Source organism: Pongo pygmaeus, chromosome 17, assembly GCF_028885625.2.
Source record: "Pongo pygmaeus isolate AG05252 chromosome 17, NHGRI_mPonPyg2-v2.0_pri, whole genome shotgun sequence".
Taxonomy (NCBI): Eukaryota; Metazoa; Chordata; class Mammalia; order Primates; family Hominidae; genus Pongo; species Pongo pygmaeus.
In genome coordinates, this window is record NC_072390.2 from 46,232,397 (window position 1) to 46,252,926 (window position 20,530).

Sequence of the window (20,530 nt, forward strand, 5' to 3'; positions counted from 1 at the left end):
TAGGGGAAATAAAATGGGCAAAATAAAGTAAAGTTATTATATCCAGGCAGTGAAAACATTAGAGAAAAACCAAAATAACAGGTCAAAATCAGAAAGGAAGAATTATATGTTTGAAAGCAAAGAGTAGCCAAAGATTAAAATAGAATCAACATTGTAAATGTCAAGTGGAAGCTATTTCCACACCAAAAAGATATTGGGAGAAATGTGAAAGGTGAAATAAAAAGGAAAAGAGAACAATGATAATAGTTTTGTGTCTTGAAAGCCTATCTGTAGATGCCATATTAAGTGGCTGACTTGGCATTTTATTTTATTGATAATTAAAAGCAACCATTTGCAGTAAATATGTTATTTTTCAGGTGAAAGAAAAACCCAATAGTCACTTGCCTAATGACATATAACTTGTCAGTAACAGAGTTAGAGTTTGAACACACGTATAGCTCATTCTTTTTATTTATTTATTTATTTATTTGAGATGGAGTCTCGTTCTGTCACCAGGCTAGAGTACAGTAGCGTGATCTTGGCTCACTGCAACCTCCACCTCCTGGGTTCAAGCGATTCCCATGCCTCAGCCTCCCGAGTAGCTGGGATTACAGGCACGCACCACCATACCCAGCTGATTTTTGTACTTTAAGTAGAGACGGAGTTTCACCATGTTGGCCAGGCTGATCTCGAACTCCTGACCTCATGATCCATCCACCTCGGCCTCCCAACGTGCTGGGATTACAGGCATGAGCCACCGCACCTGGCCAGGTATATCTCATTCTAAAGCTTATATTCTTCATTATTTGTGGTCTATACTGCTGGTTACTATACACCACAAATCTAGTGTGTTATCTGGTATGTTATTATAGAAATACATGTGTGAAGTTTACCACCATTAGCTACAGATTCTGATGGGAGAAAAAAATTTCCTTAATGCAGAATGTCAGATACCACTATACTGACAGAAGGTTAACTAAGGCTCATGTGAACCCACAGTCCTACGCATCAAACCAAAATGTGAAAGTAGTCTGAAAAAACTCCCATCCCACAACTGCCTGATGCGTGAGAAGAAACCCTTTTATTTATTTATTTATTTATTATTTGGGGGGGGGGTCTTAAAAAACAAACTTTATTACAAATTATCAAAAAAAAAGTGTTAACTCTGAAACATTTAACAGATTTCGTTTAAACTCATATGGTCATAAAACACAAACTATCAAACAAAAATAGCATTGTGCACTTAACCACTTTCAATAATGAACATTTAAGAGGAAACACTTAGAGACTCCCACACAATTTGGGAGCCATTAGGCAACACATATTTAATATTAAGCAAATATAGCATTAAAAACTAAAAATCCTCAAATTTCAAGAGAATGCCTGTTCAAGTCTTTGATATGCATTTGCACATGAGAAAAGAAATATTTTAATTTAAAAGAAACCAAGTCTAGGTGCTTACCCTTTCTTCAAATGTAATCTCCTGTCCACCCTTCATTTCATGACTGCATACCCCTCACTCTACTTCATCTACACTGAACCAGTGTTAGTTCAACACGATTGGCTTCACTCGAAGCCCTCTAGATCCCATTTCATATATCCCATCGACCACCACTATTCCCTTACATGTTTGCACAGCCTTATACTGAGTATTACATTGTAACTGAGCTTGGGAATTTCAGGTATCCAAAGGTAACTATATATACAAACGATAGTTTTATTGCACAGTTCTCAATATAGCCGGTGATTCTACAGCCAACCATGTTAAGATGAATATCGACTATTTAGACACAAACATCAATTTTCTCCCCAACCACTAATGAAACAAGAAAGACACACACATTCGCCACCATATCAAGGTTGTGTTTACTCTGTGGTGCAGTCCTGAGGGCTCATACCACTCTCAGTGTGTTCAATACGGAATCCATAACATTTCTGGTGGCATCACACATGAAGTATAAGACACAAGACCATAAGTGTCCTGCACTCATGAGCCATTTGTGCCACATACGTAACAGAAAGACCACTTTTAAAGCTTTTCAGATATTCAATCATGTTTGCCTTTTCAACTTTTTTATTTTTATTTTTTATTTTATTTATTTATTTTTTTGAGACAGAGTCTCTCTGTTGCCCAGGCGGGAGTGCAGTGGTGCAATCTCAGCTCATTGTAACCTCCGCCTCCCAGGTTCAAGCGATTCTCCTGCCTCAGCCTCCCGAGTAGCTGGGATCACAGGCGTGTGCCACCATACCTGGCTAATTTTTTGTATTTTTAGTAGAGATGGGGTTTCACTGTCTTGACCAGGCTGGTCTCAAACTCCTGACCTCAAGTGATCCGCCCGCCTCAGCCTCCTAAAGTGCTGGGATTACAGGCATGAGCCACCGTGCCTGGCCTGTCTTTTCAAGGTTATTACCACACTAGTTCACACTGAAGGTAAAAGCAGTAATTAGAATCTCTTATTAACAACACATTTTGACTTCAAGTTCAGACAAAGCTGTTGGTTACAAGTTCTGCTACATTTTTTGTCAAATTTAAGAAGTCTATAGGACAACACAAAACCATCCCTGGTAATGTATTTGCAGTTTGGTCTTCAAAAGCTGTAAAGAGTGACAGAGAAATAAAAAAAATGCTGAGTTAAAATCATTAAAAATATTTATTAATAATTGTTTTTAAATGCCACTTATTTGAGACAGCAGAAACCAAAGTGTTTTCCTTAGAATTCTCACTTAGCTTGTATTTCACAAAAGTGCTTTAGAACTGATTTCTACCACCTGTATGGAGTGTAAAGACAAAAGGAAGCCCAACAAAACCAAAGGCCCAATGGTGTCTATTCCCAGGGCCAAGGTATAACCCCAGGCTAACCCACCTGCCCTGGGCTGAGTAGCTGGACATGCCTGTGAGTGCTCAAAGTCACACACATGAATGAGGGTGTCAGGCACCAAGGTGCCTTTATTTATTCATTTCTCAAACTCAATTCCCTTCAAATCCTGACTCTATTTAATAGGCCAAAGGATGCTACTCATATTTATTTGGTGCCAAATTATTTTTTTTTAAATCCTTACATCTGCACCTTGAAAGTAAACTGCAATATCCGGCACAACATTGTCAGACAGAGCTGCTATATGGCTATTTAGCTTTATTACTGTCTGGCTAATGCTTAATAAGTTTCATCCTTTACAGCTGGAAGAAGGATGTTCACTGTATTTAACCAGCCATAGTGCATTTAGAGGTAAACAGGTTTTGTGGACTATTTGCCCAGAAGCTTTCAGTAAACTACCAAGTTGAGGCCTTTATTTTGGTCAGTATGTGCACATATTCACATGCAATTACCCAGAAAGAAGAAAAACTGGTTAACAAGAAACCCGCCATCATGTCAGATGCTGGAAATCAATCTTTAGCTACATAATATTTACAGAAAGGGTTTTAAGATTCATAATCCACTTTTTCAGTCTGTCTCTTATATTTCATTAGTCAATTGGAAGTGGCATGAGTTTCATCTGGAAAAAATATTTTCACATTTTCTAATACCTTTGACAAAGAAGTTTTCGTCTGTTAAGGGATGAGAATGCTATTTGGCTATTACCTACGTTTAGAATTCAAACTAACCCTTCAAACGTCTTTATTTAGATCATACGCTCTCAAACTATCTTATTGTTTTACTGACACAATGGTAAAACTGGGTTCCCAAAATGTCAAAACCCTAATGGAGTCTCTATTTCCAAGAGTAAAATAAAAGACAGCGAATACTGTGGGGTGAAAACTATCCTGAGCCTTTTCCCCCCCCCACTCTGTAACATTTAGAAACTAGGGGGAAAAAAGTGGGATTGCATTAATAGACTTCCAAAGCAAAATGTTATGGAAGTGTTTATTTTTTAAAAGGAGAGTTTTAAGAGAACAGGATGCTTGAATATGACCAACTCCTACTCCACGGGAAAAATAACCACAGACCTTTGCTGAGATGGCATCAATAATTCAAAGAAAGCAAGCTAAACAGAATTTGATCCACACACAATATGAAAACTTCTTAACAGGATGGAACACCTATAACAAAATTTAAGTCCCTTCATCTTTCAGCAATGAAATAAGTGAAATTAACTTAAGAATATTTTGGAAGGGTTGAAGGTCACAGTCAGAATCAAACAGAAAACTTTCAAACCTAGAAAGCAAAATGGGAATTTCATAGCTCCTTGATCTACCATATCTAAATAGAAATAGTATAATGACTATCCAATAGGTGCTTAGTTTCAAAACTAATACAAGCAATGTATCATGAAAACCCTATACATAATAAGCTGTTTTTCTTCTCTGTTCTGCCCCTTTGTCATATGCTTGAGCTTAATGAAGACTATCCTCTGCAACTGCTCCTGAGGGCAGAGAAGAAAGCAATGGAGTAACAAAGGAAGCCTGAGGAACCCCTAGCCCCTGAGGACCTTCTCTCTGGCCGGTCATAGCAACTTATGTTTCAATGCAGGAGATTTCAAGACTAGCTTGAGAAAAAGAATCTTATCTTGGGAATTAGGTTCCCTGTCAAGGGCCATCAGATGGACAGCTATTTACCAGGCAATTAGCCTAAAGCTCTCAGGTAATGATAAACAAAACAAAACAAAACAGAAAACAAAACAAAAAAAAAACCCATATATTTTCCTATTGGAACCTTTTATTCTGTTTTGTTGATGCTTAAGGAAAACAGCTTTGCCCGTAACTCACTGTGGCCTGGAGTTATGACACCAACTTGTATTTGGCCAATTAAGAAAGAGGCCAAACTGCATTCTTCTTAGAAGGTCTATTCAGTTGATAAATGGCACTTAACTGATAGTTTTTTTCATATAACCTTTAACAGGAACTCATAAGTTGCGTTGATTATGCCCCAAGAGATAAGGGACCGATGGTAATTCAGATGGGCACCTCTGAAAAGATTTATCAGTTTTCTGTCCCGTTCCAGCCAGATTTTTTGGAAAACCTTGGGGAAAGACTGAAATTCCCCACCAATCTGAGACTGTATGCGAGTTTTTACAACATTAATTGGAAAACACAAGAATCCCAACATGGCACCCAATAGACCTCCACCGATAAAATCATTGACCAAATGAGCACTGTGAGTCGTTGCGGTAGGCAGATGCTCCTTAATGGGACCTCGAAGGCCAAAAAACAAGACATTGCTGAGTCCATTCCGGAAAAGAATGGGCACCAAGCCTCGATAATACTCTCCAATTCCATGACATTTCAGTGCCTTGAAAGCCTGATAAGTGTTGGTAAATTTGTCATGATGCCTGTGGTCTTGAAGCAATGTCTGAACTCTTTCCAGTGGAGTGAAAATTGCTTCTGTTGTCCCTGCAAGCACTGCCGCCACGCCACGGGTTGCAAACTCTGGAGCACCGACATGCTTGCGGAGAAGGCAGGATAAATCCTCATACAGACCAAACATAAGTGCAAGTGTAGTTGTCTTCTGCATCAATGGGGGAAGGATTCCACGATACAAATTTCGAAATCCATCCCTTCTCAACTGAAGTACCGCATCCCAGGTTTTGATGCCATACAGCTGTTGTCGAAAGAGGACCTTTTGAATGGGATATGTGATTGTGACGTTGTTGAAGGCTGCACAGCAGCCACACACGTAATGCTTCATTTCACCAACATTTGTAATATGAGGTGATATATCTTGTTTTGAAGATGTAAGTATTGGTGGCCTCTTTTCATGAGCTTCTGAATCTATCACGTTGCTTAAGATCTTTTTCATGAAGGGCATTTTTTAACCTGTGACATCATCTGAGCCTGGAGTTTGGCAGGATCATAGCTTTGTGATAATGTTCCCAATTTCTTCCATTGTTATTGTTCTGTTAGGTTCTCTCTTCTCGAGTCCATTTTGATAACTGGATTTCCGTTCTCCAGGCGTCCATTTCCCCAACCCATCGCCGCGGGCGCCCCGCGGGACTGCGAGCAAGCCGGGACCTGCGCAGGCGCAACCATGACCGACCCCGGGGCGGGGGCGCAGCGCGACGCTCTCGGCGCTGTTGGGATACGAGAAGAAACTGTTTTAAAGCAAGCATGGCAATTTCTTCTAAATAAGCTGGATAAAATTAAAAACTCATTAATCCAAAGATCCTAAAAAATCAACAAATTCCTAAATATTAAATGGTATAGACACTACAAGTGTTTCTTAGATCACATAACCTTCTCCACGGACACCGTGAAGATGTGTTTCCAGTGGCTTCCCTAAGAGAGTGTGAAACTTTTTAAATAGTGTACACATACAAGAAAAGTGGATTTTAGTGTAATCTTTCAGAAGAACAAAACAAACATGGTATCTAAGAGTACAAAGGCACAAAAGTTGAAATTTCATAGTCACTCAGGCCTTGGAGTACTGTATTTTCTTGAAAGGGAAAAAAGTAGGCCAGGTGCAGTGGCTCACATCTGTAATCCCAGCACTTTGGGAGGCCAGGACGGGAGGATCGTTTGAGGCTAGGAATTTGAGACCAGCCTGGGCAACATAGCAAGACCCCTGTCTCTATCCAAAAAAAAAAAAAAAAAGAAAAAAGAAAAGAGAAAAAGTAGGTGGTAAGGAGAAGTAAGGAGAAGATGAATTAAAAAAAAAAAAAAAGTTCTGTATACCACATGAAATTTTACTGGGAGGAAAGTGTCTGAGGTTTTAAGAGGCATAAATTAAATAACTTTGAAACCCATTTTGCTCTAGGACTATCCATGTGTTTTCTAGAGTGACCAATGTGTATATTTCATGTATGTGAATAAGAGATGAAAGGAAACAAAAATAACTTCTCTCCCAGGAACAGTGGAAGGCTTCAGCCAACAAAGTAGGCCACAGCATCAGACTATATTGCCTGCTGATGTGTACTGCCTAGTTTTTGAATGGAATCAAGTGACAGCTTCCTTGAGATTAAATGACAGTTTCCCTGACCATCATCTTAAAGCACGCCTATGGTGGATCGCTGTAGAATGAACCATAAACCCGAAGTTCTCTTTAAGCTTTAGTAAAACGAAATAGTAAAAGCTTTTCATGGAAGGAGAAAGGAGTCTCCAACATTTATACTGATTGATTTTGGCAGCAATGACTTTCATTAGAAATGTAATTGCTGGGTATGCAAAAATTAGCACTGTTGGGGCTAGAGAGATCTTTGTTTTCTTTTCTTTTGTTTTGTTTTGCTTTTTTGCCTAATATTGATAGTGCTCTCTCGGGTTTGCCATAGCCCTTCTGTCAAGATGCTGGCAATCAGTATATCATGAAAAACAGACTGCCCTTTCTTGCATTTATTGAAGAGAGATTCTCATGATCCTATGGTAAGATAACAATTGCTTTTTTTCAATCCATCCTCCACACTGCAGCCAAAGCAATCATCTTAGTAACAAACGTGACCATGTTTTCCCCCACTTAAATCTTTAGATGATTTTACACCTGAAGGACAAAGGTTCCCCATGGTCTGATATTTTCCTACCCTTGGTGCCATTTGCCTTCACATTTCTAAAGGCACCTTCCGTCCCCGCCATATCAAACTACTTGGGGTCTCCAGAATGGAGGATAATGTGCCATCTGACACTCCTTTGTCTTCATTGGGTTATTCCCTCTGCCTGAAATGTCCTTACTTCCAGTTCCTACTCAGCTTCTGGAAGGCTTTGCTAACTTCTCAGTCCAAATGAGGAACCCTTCTCCACAACACACTCTATACACACTGTGAGTGTGGCACGTGTCACAGTGTACAATGTCCACGATTCACAATGCTGAGGGCTTCTTGAAGACACAGTCCACTTCTCATTCAACTTTATTCCAGTTTGCGTCCCCAGTGTCCAGGCATCTGGTTAGGTCTCCAACTGCTAAAGAGTGTAAAGAGTGTTGATGGCTCCTGTATTACTCATGGGTCTTGGTTATAAGAGCCAAAAATACCATTCCAACTGACGCAAGCAAATCTAGGGGGTAAGGAAAGGAGAAGGAAGGAGGAAGAAGAGAAGGAGGTAAGAAATCAAGAAAGGATTAAAAAAGGTGGCATCCGGACAATATTTAAGACAATTTTCCAGCTTCTCTCATTTGCATCAGTAGGAGTGGGCCGTGTGGCTGCAGAGGGGAACATTTCCTAATACCATTCTGGATCCTGGTGATTTTGGCGGGTACTTACCTCCTTCTGCCCCCAGCACCCACCAATTGCCGGATGAGGCAAGTGAATTCCTTTGCAAGAGAGGGAAGAAAGGCAGTTTCAGTGATAAAATAACAATAAAAAGTGAAGCGGGGGGAGAAATGTATTAGTTTGTGTAATGAAAAAGTTGAGAAATCCAGAAGTAGCAATCACTTTAGGCATTCCTGGATCCTAGAGGTTCAACCACCATCACAAGTACTTAACATCCCTCTCCACGTATATATTTCCCAGCTATACATTCCTCAGTTTTAACTTCATTTTCAGTCAGCTCTTTCTACAGAGTGACATCCTACCTGAAGCTTATTCTGCTAATTTAGGAACTGAAGGGTGAAGTGCTTCACTTTCCCAACAGTTCCTGCAAAACAACCCTAGGATTGAGTCTCTCACTGCAGTTAGTTGGTCTGAACCAATCACCGGGATCAGGGAGATGGAAAATGATACTAATCAAACCTGAGTCACTTGCCTCATCCTGCACTTATCAGGTAAAGGGGGCAGAAGGAAGTAAGCCTCCCATCCCACCCACCACCCAAACCACCGGGACCTAGAAAGGTATTAAGAAGTGTACCCCTCTGAAGCTACACAGCCCACTGCCATTGGTGCAGATGAGAGGAGCTGGAAAATTGCTTTGGAAGTTGAGCCATCGCCACCTTTTTTTTGTCCAAGCTTGCAGTTTCTTGGGCAATATAACTATATGGTTTGAAATCAGGCAACTCGGGCAGGCGCAGTGGCTCACACCTGTAATCCTAGCACTTTAGGAGGCTGGGATGGGGGATCACCTGAGGTCAGGAGTTCGAGACCGGCCTGGCCAACATGGTGAAACCCTGTCTCTACTAAAAATACAAAATTAGGCGGGTGTGGCAGTGCACACCTGTAATCCCAGCAACTTGGGAGGCTGAAGCAAGAGATTCGCTTGAACCCAGGAGGCAGAGGTTGCAGTGAGCTGAGATCGCACCATTGCACTCCAGCCTGGGCAACAAGAGTGAAACTCCATCTCAAAAAAAAGAAAAAAAAATCTGGCAACTCTACTGACCGATGGCCCAAGTCAAATATGTTTGGTCACAGTCCTAGATTCCAGACCCTTTATTGTGGGATTTTTGTCTCAGCACAGGCCCTAATGCTCTGCCATCCCACCTAGTCCATGCTGGCTGCCCCAGGGCAGAACCAGCACCCGCAAAGCACAGATAACTTGGCCCTTGCCCCTTGGTTATGTCTGATGGATGACTCTTTACAATGGAGACCATTGTCACCTTTCTCAGGCTGCTAAATGTCTGCAAGATGTTTGGGAGAAGCCTAAAAGAACAGGAATGAAGCTTCTCTCTGATTCTTATCTTCTGCTATGTTTTCCACACCCTAGGCTTTGTGAGAAGTAATATTAGTTGATGACAGAGAACCCCACTTTTCAATTCAGTGAAGCTCAGAGACATCTAATCTAACTTTCTATTATTTTATTTATTTAATTTTTTTGAGACAGAGTTTCACTCTGTTGCCCAGGCTGGAGTGCAGTGGCACCATCTTGGCTCACTGCAACCTCCACCTCCCAGGTTCAAGCGATTCTCCTGCCTCAGCCTCCCAAGTAGCTGGGACTACAGGCGCATGCCAAGACACCTGGCTAATTTTTGTATTTTTAGTAGAGATGGGGTTTCACCATGTTGGCCAGGCTGACCTGGCCTCAGGTAATCCCCCCAGCCTCAGCCTCCCAAAGTGCTGGGATTACAGGTTTGAGCCACCACGCGCAGCCAGGGACATCTAACTTTCTAAGTTGATGGCTGTAGGAAGAAAGGGCCTCCCAAAGCAAAGCTGTCTTTTCTTCCCTTGCTGCTTTCAGATTGCCCAGTTCTAACAAAACTTGTTTTTCTGGTAGGACCTAACCGAAGGGTACAAAATAAATTCATCTTATTCCATCAGCCTGACATTTTTCTACCATCTCTCTTTAACTTTCAGCCTCAGTAGCCCCATGGTCAGAGCACCAAGATAAAATAGGATAATTTCACCACTGCCTTGCTATTACTGCACAACAGAAATTGCCAGCTTCCTGCCCAAAATCGAGAGGTCCTCACTGCCCCATCCCACCTTGACTGAGCCAATTCTCTATTTGACAATCTGCAGCATGTACTCTCTCACCTCCACATACGAATTTAGAAAGTGTTCAGAGTCTTGTATTAATTTGTTCAGGCTGCCATAACAAAGTACCATAGACTGGGTGGCTTAAACAAAAGAGATTGATTTCCTCACAATTCTGGAGGCTGGAAGTCCAAGACCAATGTGTTGGCAGGGTAGGTTTCTCCCAGGGCCTCAATCCTTTTCTTGCAGATGGCCACCTCATTGCTTCGTCCTCACATGGCCAACTCCCAGTCTGTGTGTGTCGGTGTCCTGATCTCCTTTTATAAGGACACCAGTTATAGTGGATTAGGGCCTACCCTGATGAGCTCATTTTAACTTTATCTCTTTAAAGATCCTATGGAAATACAGTCACATTTTGAGCTACTGTAGTAGATACTGTTAAGACTTCAACATATGAATTAAGGAGACACAGTTCAGCCCCTAGGAAGTCTTTCAGTGACAAAAATGCCACTCAAACTGGCTTGAGCAAAAAGAAGAAATGAGTTGTCTCCCATAACTGAAAAGTCAGTAGGGATCGGGCTAGGCTGGATGCAAGGTCATATAACATCAGCACGAGCCATTTGTCTCTTTTGATTATATTTTTGTGGATTGGCTCTTTCTGCGGTGCGGTGATGGTTGGAAACAGCTCCATGTGTACAAATTGTCAGTTTGGCAATGTTATTTGATATAGATTCACTTTACATATAGTTCCAGAAAAAGCTTAGGGTGGAAACTCATTGACCTAACTGGAGTCACATGTCCAACAATGAACCAGTCCTTATGGCCAGAGGAATGAAATATATCAATTGCCCATACCTGAATATCAAGCCCACATCTAAAGAAAAAGCATCAGCCCATCCAAACTAAGTGAGCTCAGACAAAAGGCAGTAATGTATAGAGGTTAGCATCAAAGAGTCTGGAATTTGACCCCTGGGTTCAAATCCACACTGACCAGCTGTGTGACCTTGGGCAAGTTACTTAACCTCAATTTTGTAAAGCAGGACTATAGGAAATCCAACACCTATAATAATACTCGTCTGTATTTCTAACTGTGCAAGATAACAATGTACTTTCACTTTTTCTTTTTTCTTTTTTTTTTTTTTTTTGAGACAGAGTCTTGCTCTGTCACCCAGGCTGGAGTGCAGTGGCATGATCTCGGCTCACTGCAAACTCTGCCTCCCGGGTTCATGCCATTCTCCTGCCTCAGCCTCCTGAGTAGCTGGGACTACAGGTGCCCACCACCATGCCCGGCAATTTTTTTTTTTTTTTTTTGTATTTTTAGTAGAGACGGGGTTTCACTGTGTTAGCCAGGATGATCTCGGTCACCTGACCTCGTGATCTGCCCACCTTGGCCTCCCAAAGTGCTGGGATTACAGGCGTGAGCCACCGCACCCGGCCTACTTTCACTTTTGCTTGACCACAAGTGAAAAGTCATTTTAACCCAAAATGCCCTTAATCAGAAAAAAGAAAAAAAGCAACAACTTTGGAGACTTCTTGATGTTCCTAACAGGAGAAGACAAAGCAAGGAAAGGAAGAAAAAATACATCCATTAGAATGTTTTTCACAGCAAGTAATAGAATACCTGCTAAAGTGGTATAACAATAAAAATATTGGTGTCTCACTCACCAAGAAGTCAAGAGGAGGGCTACCCCAGAGGTCACACAGTCTTAGCAATGTCAGAGCTCTGACTCCACATCTCTGCCATTTCTTTGGCCTTCCCCCATGCAACATGACAGCTGTAGAAAATCAAGTATAATGTCCTCTGATGACACTGTTCAAACTTGAAAGGAAAATAGATTTCTCTTTGTAACATGTTCTTCTTTTAGATGAGAGGAAGACATTTCTTTGGAGCCCCTAGAAGACCTCCTCTTACATCTTCTCTGTTGCATGCCCACCCCTAGATCAATCACTGGCAAGGAGAATAGAATTCCCACATTAGCTGAGACTGGCCAGGGCATATGGCACTCCAAACAAAATTGGTGTCCTGTTAAGAGGAAATAGGAGTGGCAGATGAGGAAGTAACCGATGGTGTCTCCTAATGACACAGAATAAGAAAAGACAGGAATGGAGAAAGAAATCAAAAGAACCAAGAAAAACAGTGATATACAAAGGAGGCAAGTGGATGAGACCACGTTTGCTGTGGAGGAAGCATAGCATCCTCTCCCTCAGACACTCTTCCTTGTCACCTGTCATCCATCAATTTCTTAGTAGCATTGGGGGCATTTATGATTCACACCAAAGGCAGCACAGCACAGTGATACAGATAAAGCCCTGGACTAGCATATTAGCTGTCTATTGCTATGCTGGGGCTCAGAAAATAGTACCCCAAAATAAAGGCCTTGGATGCAACCTCAGAAGCAAAAATTTTTCTTTGTTCTTCTCCTGCCCTCTTATCTCTCAGTCCCATCCTCTCCCGAGGCTAGCCATAGAAACTAGAATTCCTCTTCCCCAAGGTGGGTCATAGAAACCAGAGCCCCTTTTGGTCAAAGTCAGCCATAAAGCCTGAAAATGTCACTCTAACTTTCCCTCCATCTTTCCATGTAAAAACTGGTCCCAGGGAAATTATCTGACCTAACTTTTTTGACTGTAGGTCCTAAGATCTCCATTCCAGAGAGGGCCCTGCCCCACACCCAGAAGGAAGGAATGCTGCTCAGACAGGCCAAGAAGAATCTAGACGGGCAGGCCTTGTGGGCTTTCCCCACTCAGTCTATTAACCTTAGATCAAACCCTTTTTGTCCAATCATCTTCCCATATGGATGTCTATATTTTGTTGAACCTAAGCATAAAAATGGACAATGTCCCCTGTATCTTTGGGTCTTCATTCTGAAGGCTCATGTGTACACATGTTAAAGAAAGTTGTATGCGTTTTCTCTGACATAGCCAGCAAGTCAGAGGTGGCTTCTGGCAGAAGGCCTTAGTTCTTCCCCACGGGGCCTCATCAAGGGGCTGCCTAGGTTGTCTTGCAGGCTGACTTCTTCAGACTGAGCGATGCAAGAGTGAAGGTAGGAGTGACAATGTCTTTTATGACTTTGCCTTGGAAATCATCCATCTACACTTCCACCACATTTCATTTGTTAGAAGCAAGTAAATAAGTCCAGCTCATATTCAAGGAAAGAGGAAAAGCCTATTGAGGAGAGGAATTTTACCATATGTTGACAAATTGGTGGACATATGTTAAAACCACCACAAGAAGCTCCCATTTCAAGCTATCATAGGTTGACTTCCTTCAGGTTTGGAATGACTCAGCTTTAACCTGACTACATCCAGTCTGAGTCTCCTGGTGTGGTCCCTTTCTGCAATAGTTACATTGTTTCTGAATTGCTTATTCTGCCTACCACCTTATCTTTGCCTGAACAGCACAGGGCTGCATTTGACCCTCTTTTGAGGACCCCTTTCTTCCTAACTAGTTGTTAGTTTATCTATTCATTTATTTCTTTGTTATTTTGCTTTCCCCTTTTTCCTTCCTTCTTCCTTCCTTCCTTTCTTATTTCCTTTCTTCATCAATTATCTATACATAGGTACTGTGAAGAGTAAAAACATACATAAGACATGCTTAAAAGGTATTCTGAGTTAGAGATTTTCATTCATAATATAATTCCACTTATCAGCCAAGCAAATTCACCAAATATCTGAATCTGGTAAACATAGATTCGGATTTCAAGATATTTGTATTATAGTAAATCTAGGCATCGACAGCATCAAACATATTCTGCCAGCGTGAAAAGTCCTAACAAATTAAGCTGTTTGGCTTGTAATGAATACAGACAAAGAGAAGGAAGGGGAAGGGGGAAACTGAGTTGAGGGATTTTGTGGAGTGCTGCTAGGGAGTTTAAGAAATTCTTGGAAATCAGAAGGGGACAAATTTAGGAAAAAAAGCGGAGGAAGATTCTCTGATTAAAAGAATGTTCTAAGACATTGAAGTATTGGCAGAAGAATAGACGAATAGATCAATGGAATGGAAAAGAGAGGCTAGAAATAGACTCAGACAAATATAGTCAACTGTTCTTTGATAAAGGAGCAAATACAATTCAATGGAAAAAGGATGGTCTTTTCAACAAATGATGTTGGAACGTCTGGACATCCACATACAAAAAGAGAAAAAAAAATGAATCTAGGCATAGACCTTATGCCTTTCACAAAACTTACTCAGAATGGAATAGACTATATGATGCAAACTATAAAACTAGAAGATCACGTAGGAGAAAATCTAGGTGACCTTGGATTTGGCATGAACTCTTAGCTACCACACCAAAAGCATAAAAGAAAAAATTGGTAAGTTGTACATCATTAAAATTAGAAACTTCTGTGCAAAACATCACTGTTTAAGGAATTAAAAAAATAAATCACAAACTGGGAGCAAATCTTTGCAAAACACATAGAAAAGGTCTGTTATCAAAAATATACAAAGAACTCTAAAAACTCACCAATAAGGAAACAAGCAAACCAATTTTTAAAAATCTAAACAGACAACTCACCAAAGAAGACATACACGTGGCAAATGGGCATATGAAAGGATTCTCAAATTATATTAATTATTAAGGAATTTCAAATTAAAACAGCAATGAAATATTACTATATAACTATTAGAATGGCCCAAATTCAAAACACTGGCAATATGCTAGTGCAGATGTGGAGCAATAGGAACACTCATTCATTCCTGGTGGGAATGCAAAATGGTACAGCCAGCCACGTGAAAGACCCGTTCTTACAAAATTAAGCATAAAAATAACCCCATTAAAAATTAGCAAAAAACACGAACATACACTTCTAAAAAAAAGACATACGAGTGGCCACAAAACATATGAAAAAATGCTCAACATCACTGATCATCAGAGAAATGCAAATCAAAATCACAATGAGATACCATCTCCCACCAGTCAGAATGGCTATTTTTAAAAAGTCAAATAACAACATATGCTGGCAAGGCTGAAAAAAAGGGAATACATTGTTGGTGGGAATGTAAATTAGTTCAGCCAGTGTGGAAAGCGGTTTGGAGATTTCTTAAAGAATTTAAAACAGAACTATTATTTAACTCAGCAATCCCATTACTAGGTATACATTAAAAAAAAACTTTCTATCAAAAAGACATATGCACTTGTATGTTCATTGCAGCACTATTCACAGTAGCAAAGACATGGAAACGACCTAGATGTCTACAAACAGAATTTGATAAAGAAAATGAGGTACATATACACCATGGGATACTATGCAGCCATAAAAAAGAATGAAATCACATCCTTTGCAGCAACATGGAGGAAGCTGGAGACAATCGTCCTAAGCAAATTAACGCAGGAACAGAAAAGCAAATACCACATGTTCTCACTTACAAGCGAGAGCTAAACACTGGGTGCTCATGGACATAAATATGGCAACAATAGAAACTGGCAACTATGGCCGGGCACGGTGGCTCACACCTGTAATCCCAGCACTTTGGGAGGCCAAGGCGGGCGGATCACAAGGTCAGGAGTTCGAGACCAGCCTGGCCAATATGGTGAAACCCTGTCTCTACTAAAAATACAAAAATTAGTGGGTGTGGTGGTGCACGCCTGTAGTCCCAGCTACTTGGGAGGCTGAGGCAGGAGAATTGCTTGAACCTGGGAGGCAGAAGTTGCAGTGAGTCAAGATTGCACCATTGCACTCCAGCCTGGGCAACAGAGCAAGACTCCGTCTCAAAAAAAAAAAAAAAGAAAGAAACTGGCAACTACTAGAGTGGGGAGGGAGGGAGATACGCAAGGTTTGAAAAACTATTGGGTATTCTGCTCAGTACCTGGGTGATGGGATCATTTCTACCCCATACCTCAGCATCGTGCAATATACTCAGGTAACAAACCTGCACATGTACCCACTGAATCTAACATAAAAGTTGAGGAAAAAAAAATAAACATACTCTTACCGTATCATCCAGCAATCACACTCCTTGGTATTTATCCAAATGAACTGAAAACTTATGTCCACAAAAAATCTGCACACAAAATGTTTATAGCAGTTTTATTCATAATTGCCAGAAATTGGAAGCAACCAAATGTCCCTCAGTAGGTGAATGGATAAGTAAACTGTGGTACATCCACATAATGGAATATTATTCAATGCTAAAAACAAAAACAAAAACAAACAAACAAACAAAAACAATGAACATCAAGGCCGGGCGCGGTGGCTCACGCCTGTAATCCCAGCACTCTGGGAGGCCAAGGTGGGTAGATCACATGAGGTCAGGAGTTCGAGACCAGCCTGGCCAATATGGTGAAAGCCCATCTCTACTAAAAATGCAAAAAAAATTAGCCAGGCTTGGTGGTGTGTGCCTGTAATCCCAGCTACTCAGGAGGCTGAGGCAGGAGAATCGCTTGAACGCAGGAGGCGGAGGTTGCAGTGAGCCAAAATCCCACCATTGCACTCCAGCCTGGGCGACAAGAGCAAAATTCTGTCTCAAAAAAAAAAAGAAAAGAACATCAAGCCACAAAATTCATGGATGAATCTTAAATGTGCATTGCTAAGTGAAAGAAGCCAATCTGAAAAGGCTACATATTGTACCATTCCAACTATCTATAAGACATTCTGGAAGAGGCAAAACTATATGGGCAAAAGATTAGCTGTTGCCAGGAGTCAGGGAGGAGGGATGAATAAGTAAAGAGAGAGAAATTTTAGGGCAGGGAAACTACTCTATGATACTTTAATGATAGATACAATATCAGTATATATTTGTCAAAACTCATAGAATATACAACACCAAGAATGAACCCTAACGTAAACTATGGACTTTAGTTAATAATGATGTATCAATATTGACTCATCCATTGTAAAAAACTCCACAGTGCCTTAACAGCAAGATGGTCAAAATCATTCACAAAGAGAAAATTTGGATAACCATCTATCCACTGTAAACCAGACACTGCTTTGAATTTGTAGATGTAGAAAAGGGCTCACAAGGCCATCTAGTCCAATATTGCTCAAACTTTAGCCTGCATATTAATAGCTTGTGGTGCTTGTTTAAAATGCAGATCCCGACTACTCAGCCATAAAAAGAAATGAAATAATGGCATTTGCAGCAACCTGGATGGAGTTGGAGACCATTATTCTAAGTTCTCACTTATAAGTGGGAGCTAAGCTATGAGGGTACGGAGGCATAAGAATGACACAATGGGTTTTGGGGACTCGGGGGGAAGGGTGGGAAGGGGGTGACAGATAAAAGATTACACATTGGGTGCAGTGTACACTGCTTGGGTGATGGGTGCACCAAAATCTCAGAAATCACCACTAAAAAACTTACCCATGTAATTAAATATGACCTGTTCCCCGCAAAACTATTGAAATAACAATAAGTAATTAATTTAATTTAATAAAAATAAAATGGAGATTCCAGATCCTGCTTTCCAAATTGATTCAATTGGTCTGGGGTGAGACCAGAGAATATGCCTTTTCACAAGTCTCCCCTTATGGCTGACAGAAGATACAGTAAGTCAGAAAGTTAGTGGAAAAACTTGAATTAGAATCCTCAGAGATCTTTCCAGATCTTCACTGTCTCCTAATGAGAAATGTAAAATGCAAATATAAGGAAAACAGACCCTTATTTTGATTCTGAGACATCAGGACTCAGCTACTCTTGAGGCTGAAGCAACAGTCAAATAACAGATATTATAGTACCTTCCCTGCCCTATAGGACTAGGTTTTTGTATCTTACGCAACACATTAGACATATCCCAATTTTAGTATTAATTGTATGAATTTTTAACTTGTCTCTTCCTCTTACCAGGTTATGAATATCTTAAAAATAGGAACTGTGTCTTATTCACCTTTGTGACCCCCAATACATGGGCCTGTCGTACAGCAGAGCCTCAATAATATTTATCAAGTAGACATTTGGATTAAAGTTCCCTTTTTCAAAGTATTTTAAAAGACAAAAACATACAGAGTTAACATTGCATTTTTAATCAATATTACAGACATTTTAATTATAGAAAACAATGTGATATACTGCCCCAAATGGTCAATTTGTGTAATCAAAGCAACTAAGTTGATATGTAAAATAAGGTATGTGGTATTACCCAACATGGCTTCAGCTTGGCACTTCCTCCATTAAAACCAACTTTTTAATGGATTAATTCCCATGCTAAACAAAGTCCCCAGTTCTGTAATATTTTATTTGAAGCACTAATACTTTCATTCAAACCAGATTTCAAGGTCCTCCTTCCTTAGGATTGTCAATATTCATATTTTAAATAAAATCTTCATTTGGCAAATTAAAACCATTACCTCCTAGAGAATGAGTTAATGGTGTTACAGAGATCCATCCAGGTGCTATGTAAGGGGAGAACCTATTTATGCTTCAGACCCCAACAGAAGTGACTCCTCCCCACAAAGATGTATTAATAGTTAAAAATAGGCCAGGCACAGTGGCTCATGCCTGTAATCCCAGCATTTTGGGAGGCCAAGACAGACGGATCATCTGAGGTCAGGAGTTCAAGACCAGCCTGGACAACATGGTGAAACCCCGTCTCTACTAAAAATACAAAAATTAACCGGGGCATGGTGGCACACACCTGTAATCCCAGCTACTCGGGAGGCTGAGGCAGGAGAATGGCTTGAACCCAGAAGATGGAGGTTGTGGTGAGCCAAGACTGCACCATTGCACTCCAGACTGGGCAACAACCAAGCGAAACTCCATCTCAAAAAAAAAAAGAAAACAAAAACAAAAACACGAAGTTCTCAGCACAGGCAGGGGAAGATCTGTGGCTTGTGCAGCATTCCTCGTGCAGTTATAGAAGCAGGTAACCAGAAAGGCATATTGGAGAGAAGCAAAGACTTCTTGGTAAAACTGAGGAACTTAGATTCAATTCCTAAAGTAAATGTTGGTATTTCCAGATGTCAAGACTAAGAACTGTTTGCAAATACAAATCCATAATCTCTTATCTGAAACCCTTGGAGCAGTTGTGTTTCAGAATTCAGAATTTTCAGCATTTCAGAAAGGATACTGTGAAACCCAACTAATGTGGAACACCCCTAGCAGGATGTGTAGCAATGTCTCATATAAAACAAATTAAGACTTCCTCCACGAATTATTAGTAATATCCCATATGAAGGGGTAAGGAGCGTGACTAGCCCTCTCTGGCTCGAGCATGGTTGTGCAGTCAAATCAGATCAGGAGAGGGCAGTTTCACCACCAAATGGGTTTCATTTTCAGAGTTCTTGGACTTTGGAATTATGGATAATAGACTGTTAGTTGCTATAGTAAAGAGATCTAACACAAGAAAATGATACGTTAGTGTAGCGGAGGGTAGGAAACAAGAATGTGGGAAACAGGAAAATATAAGCAGACTCTGAAAGAGGACAACAGACCACACAGGCAAACTAATCATTTTCTTAACCACAGTGGCTGAAGGTCTTCGTGACATGGAACTAGAAGCTGGTTTCAGAAACAACTGCATTTCTTTAAAATTACTCTGTAACAGGAAGAAAAACAGCCCTCTCCCACACATTTGGGGACCTGAGAATGATAGATGCCCACCCCAGCTCTCTTTCTCTTAGAAAGCTTACCTGAAAAATTGCCTAAAAATTCAACACAACACCGAAACTACAAAGAACAAACTTTTTATTTTAGAGCCTTTTATTGGCTTAGGAATGAGCATTACTACGGGCTTTGTTCTTTAATATATTTCAAGGCACAGTCTGAAAAAAGCAAAGGGAACAAAGGCAAGTGCCTCCGTTGTTGACCCTTTACTTAACTCTACTTTTTGGCTGGAGCAAGCATCCTGAGTATTTTGCAGATAGAAAAAGGTATATGGATGTATTATACTGGCATAGCTGTGAGAATCAATGTTTGTCCTGGGGAGCGTACTGTGTGTTTATGTGTGTGTGTGTCTAATTGATATATTTACTAGTTACCCGTTGGAAGTTCTGAAAGGATGAAGAAACATGTTTGTGTCTGCCATTGCCATGGAGACCACAAAAGGGAGCCGACTTGAAGTGGCAAAGCCGACAATGGACCGTTCTTTGGAGCTGAGAATTGCAAGGGCCCCTTGGATTGAGCTGCTTAAATTCCAATATCCCAGCTCCACTCCTCACTGGTGCTGCTGAAGACTGAGTAAGTTAGACTTGGGAAACCTCATGCTGAGGATTAGCACATCCCACAAGCTACTCAAGATGGTGATGGGGTTCAGGACATGCTACCTCAAAATACGGCACCTTGGCATTTGAGGAAACAGCAGAAGCAAGATGGCTACTGTGATCTTCTCCTGCCTTTCCCCACTAAAGACAGGCCATGAAAGAATTATCTGGCCTTCCTCTGAAGTAGGCCATAAGGCCCTCATGTGCCCTATAC

The 20,530-nt window shown here is 40.8% G+C and overlaps 1 protein-coding gene across 1 annotated transcript; it reads right to left on the reverse strand.

Moving 5' to 3' along the window:
* Window positions 1–4,616: 4,616 nt before the first annotated feature.
* On the reverse strand, window positions 4,617–5,984 carry SLC25A52 (solute carrier family 25 member 52). The gene has a single exon (XM_054460305.2). The coding sequence runs from the start codon at window positions 5,721–5,723 to the stop codon at window positions 4,800–4,802; it is 924 nt and encodes a 307-aa protein (XP_054316280.2). The 5' UTR covers window positions 5,724–5,984; the 3' UTR covers window positions 4,617–4,799.
* Window positions 5,985–20,530: the final 14,546 nt, after the last annotated feature.

Excerpts from the sequence above, each read along its gene's own strand:
- SLC25A52 (XM_054460305.2), bottom strand. The coding sequence starts at position 5,723 with ATGCCCTTCATGAAAAAGATCTTAAGCAACGTGATAGATTCAGAAGCT.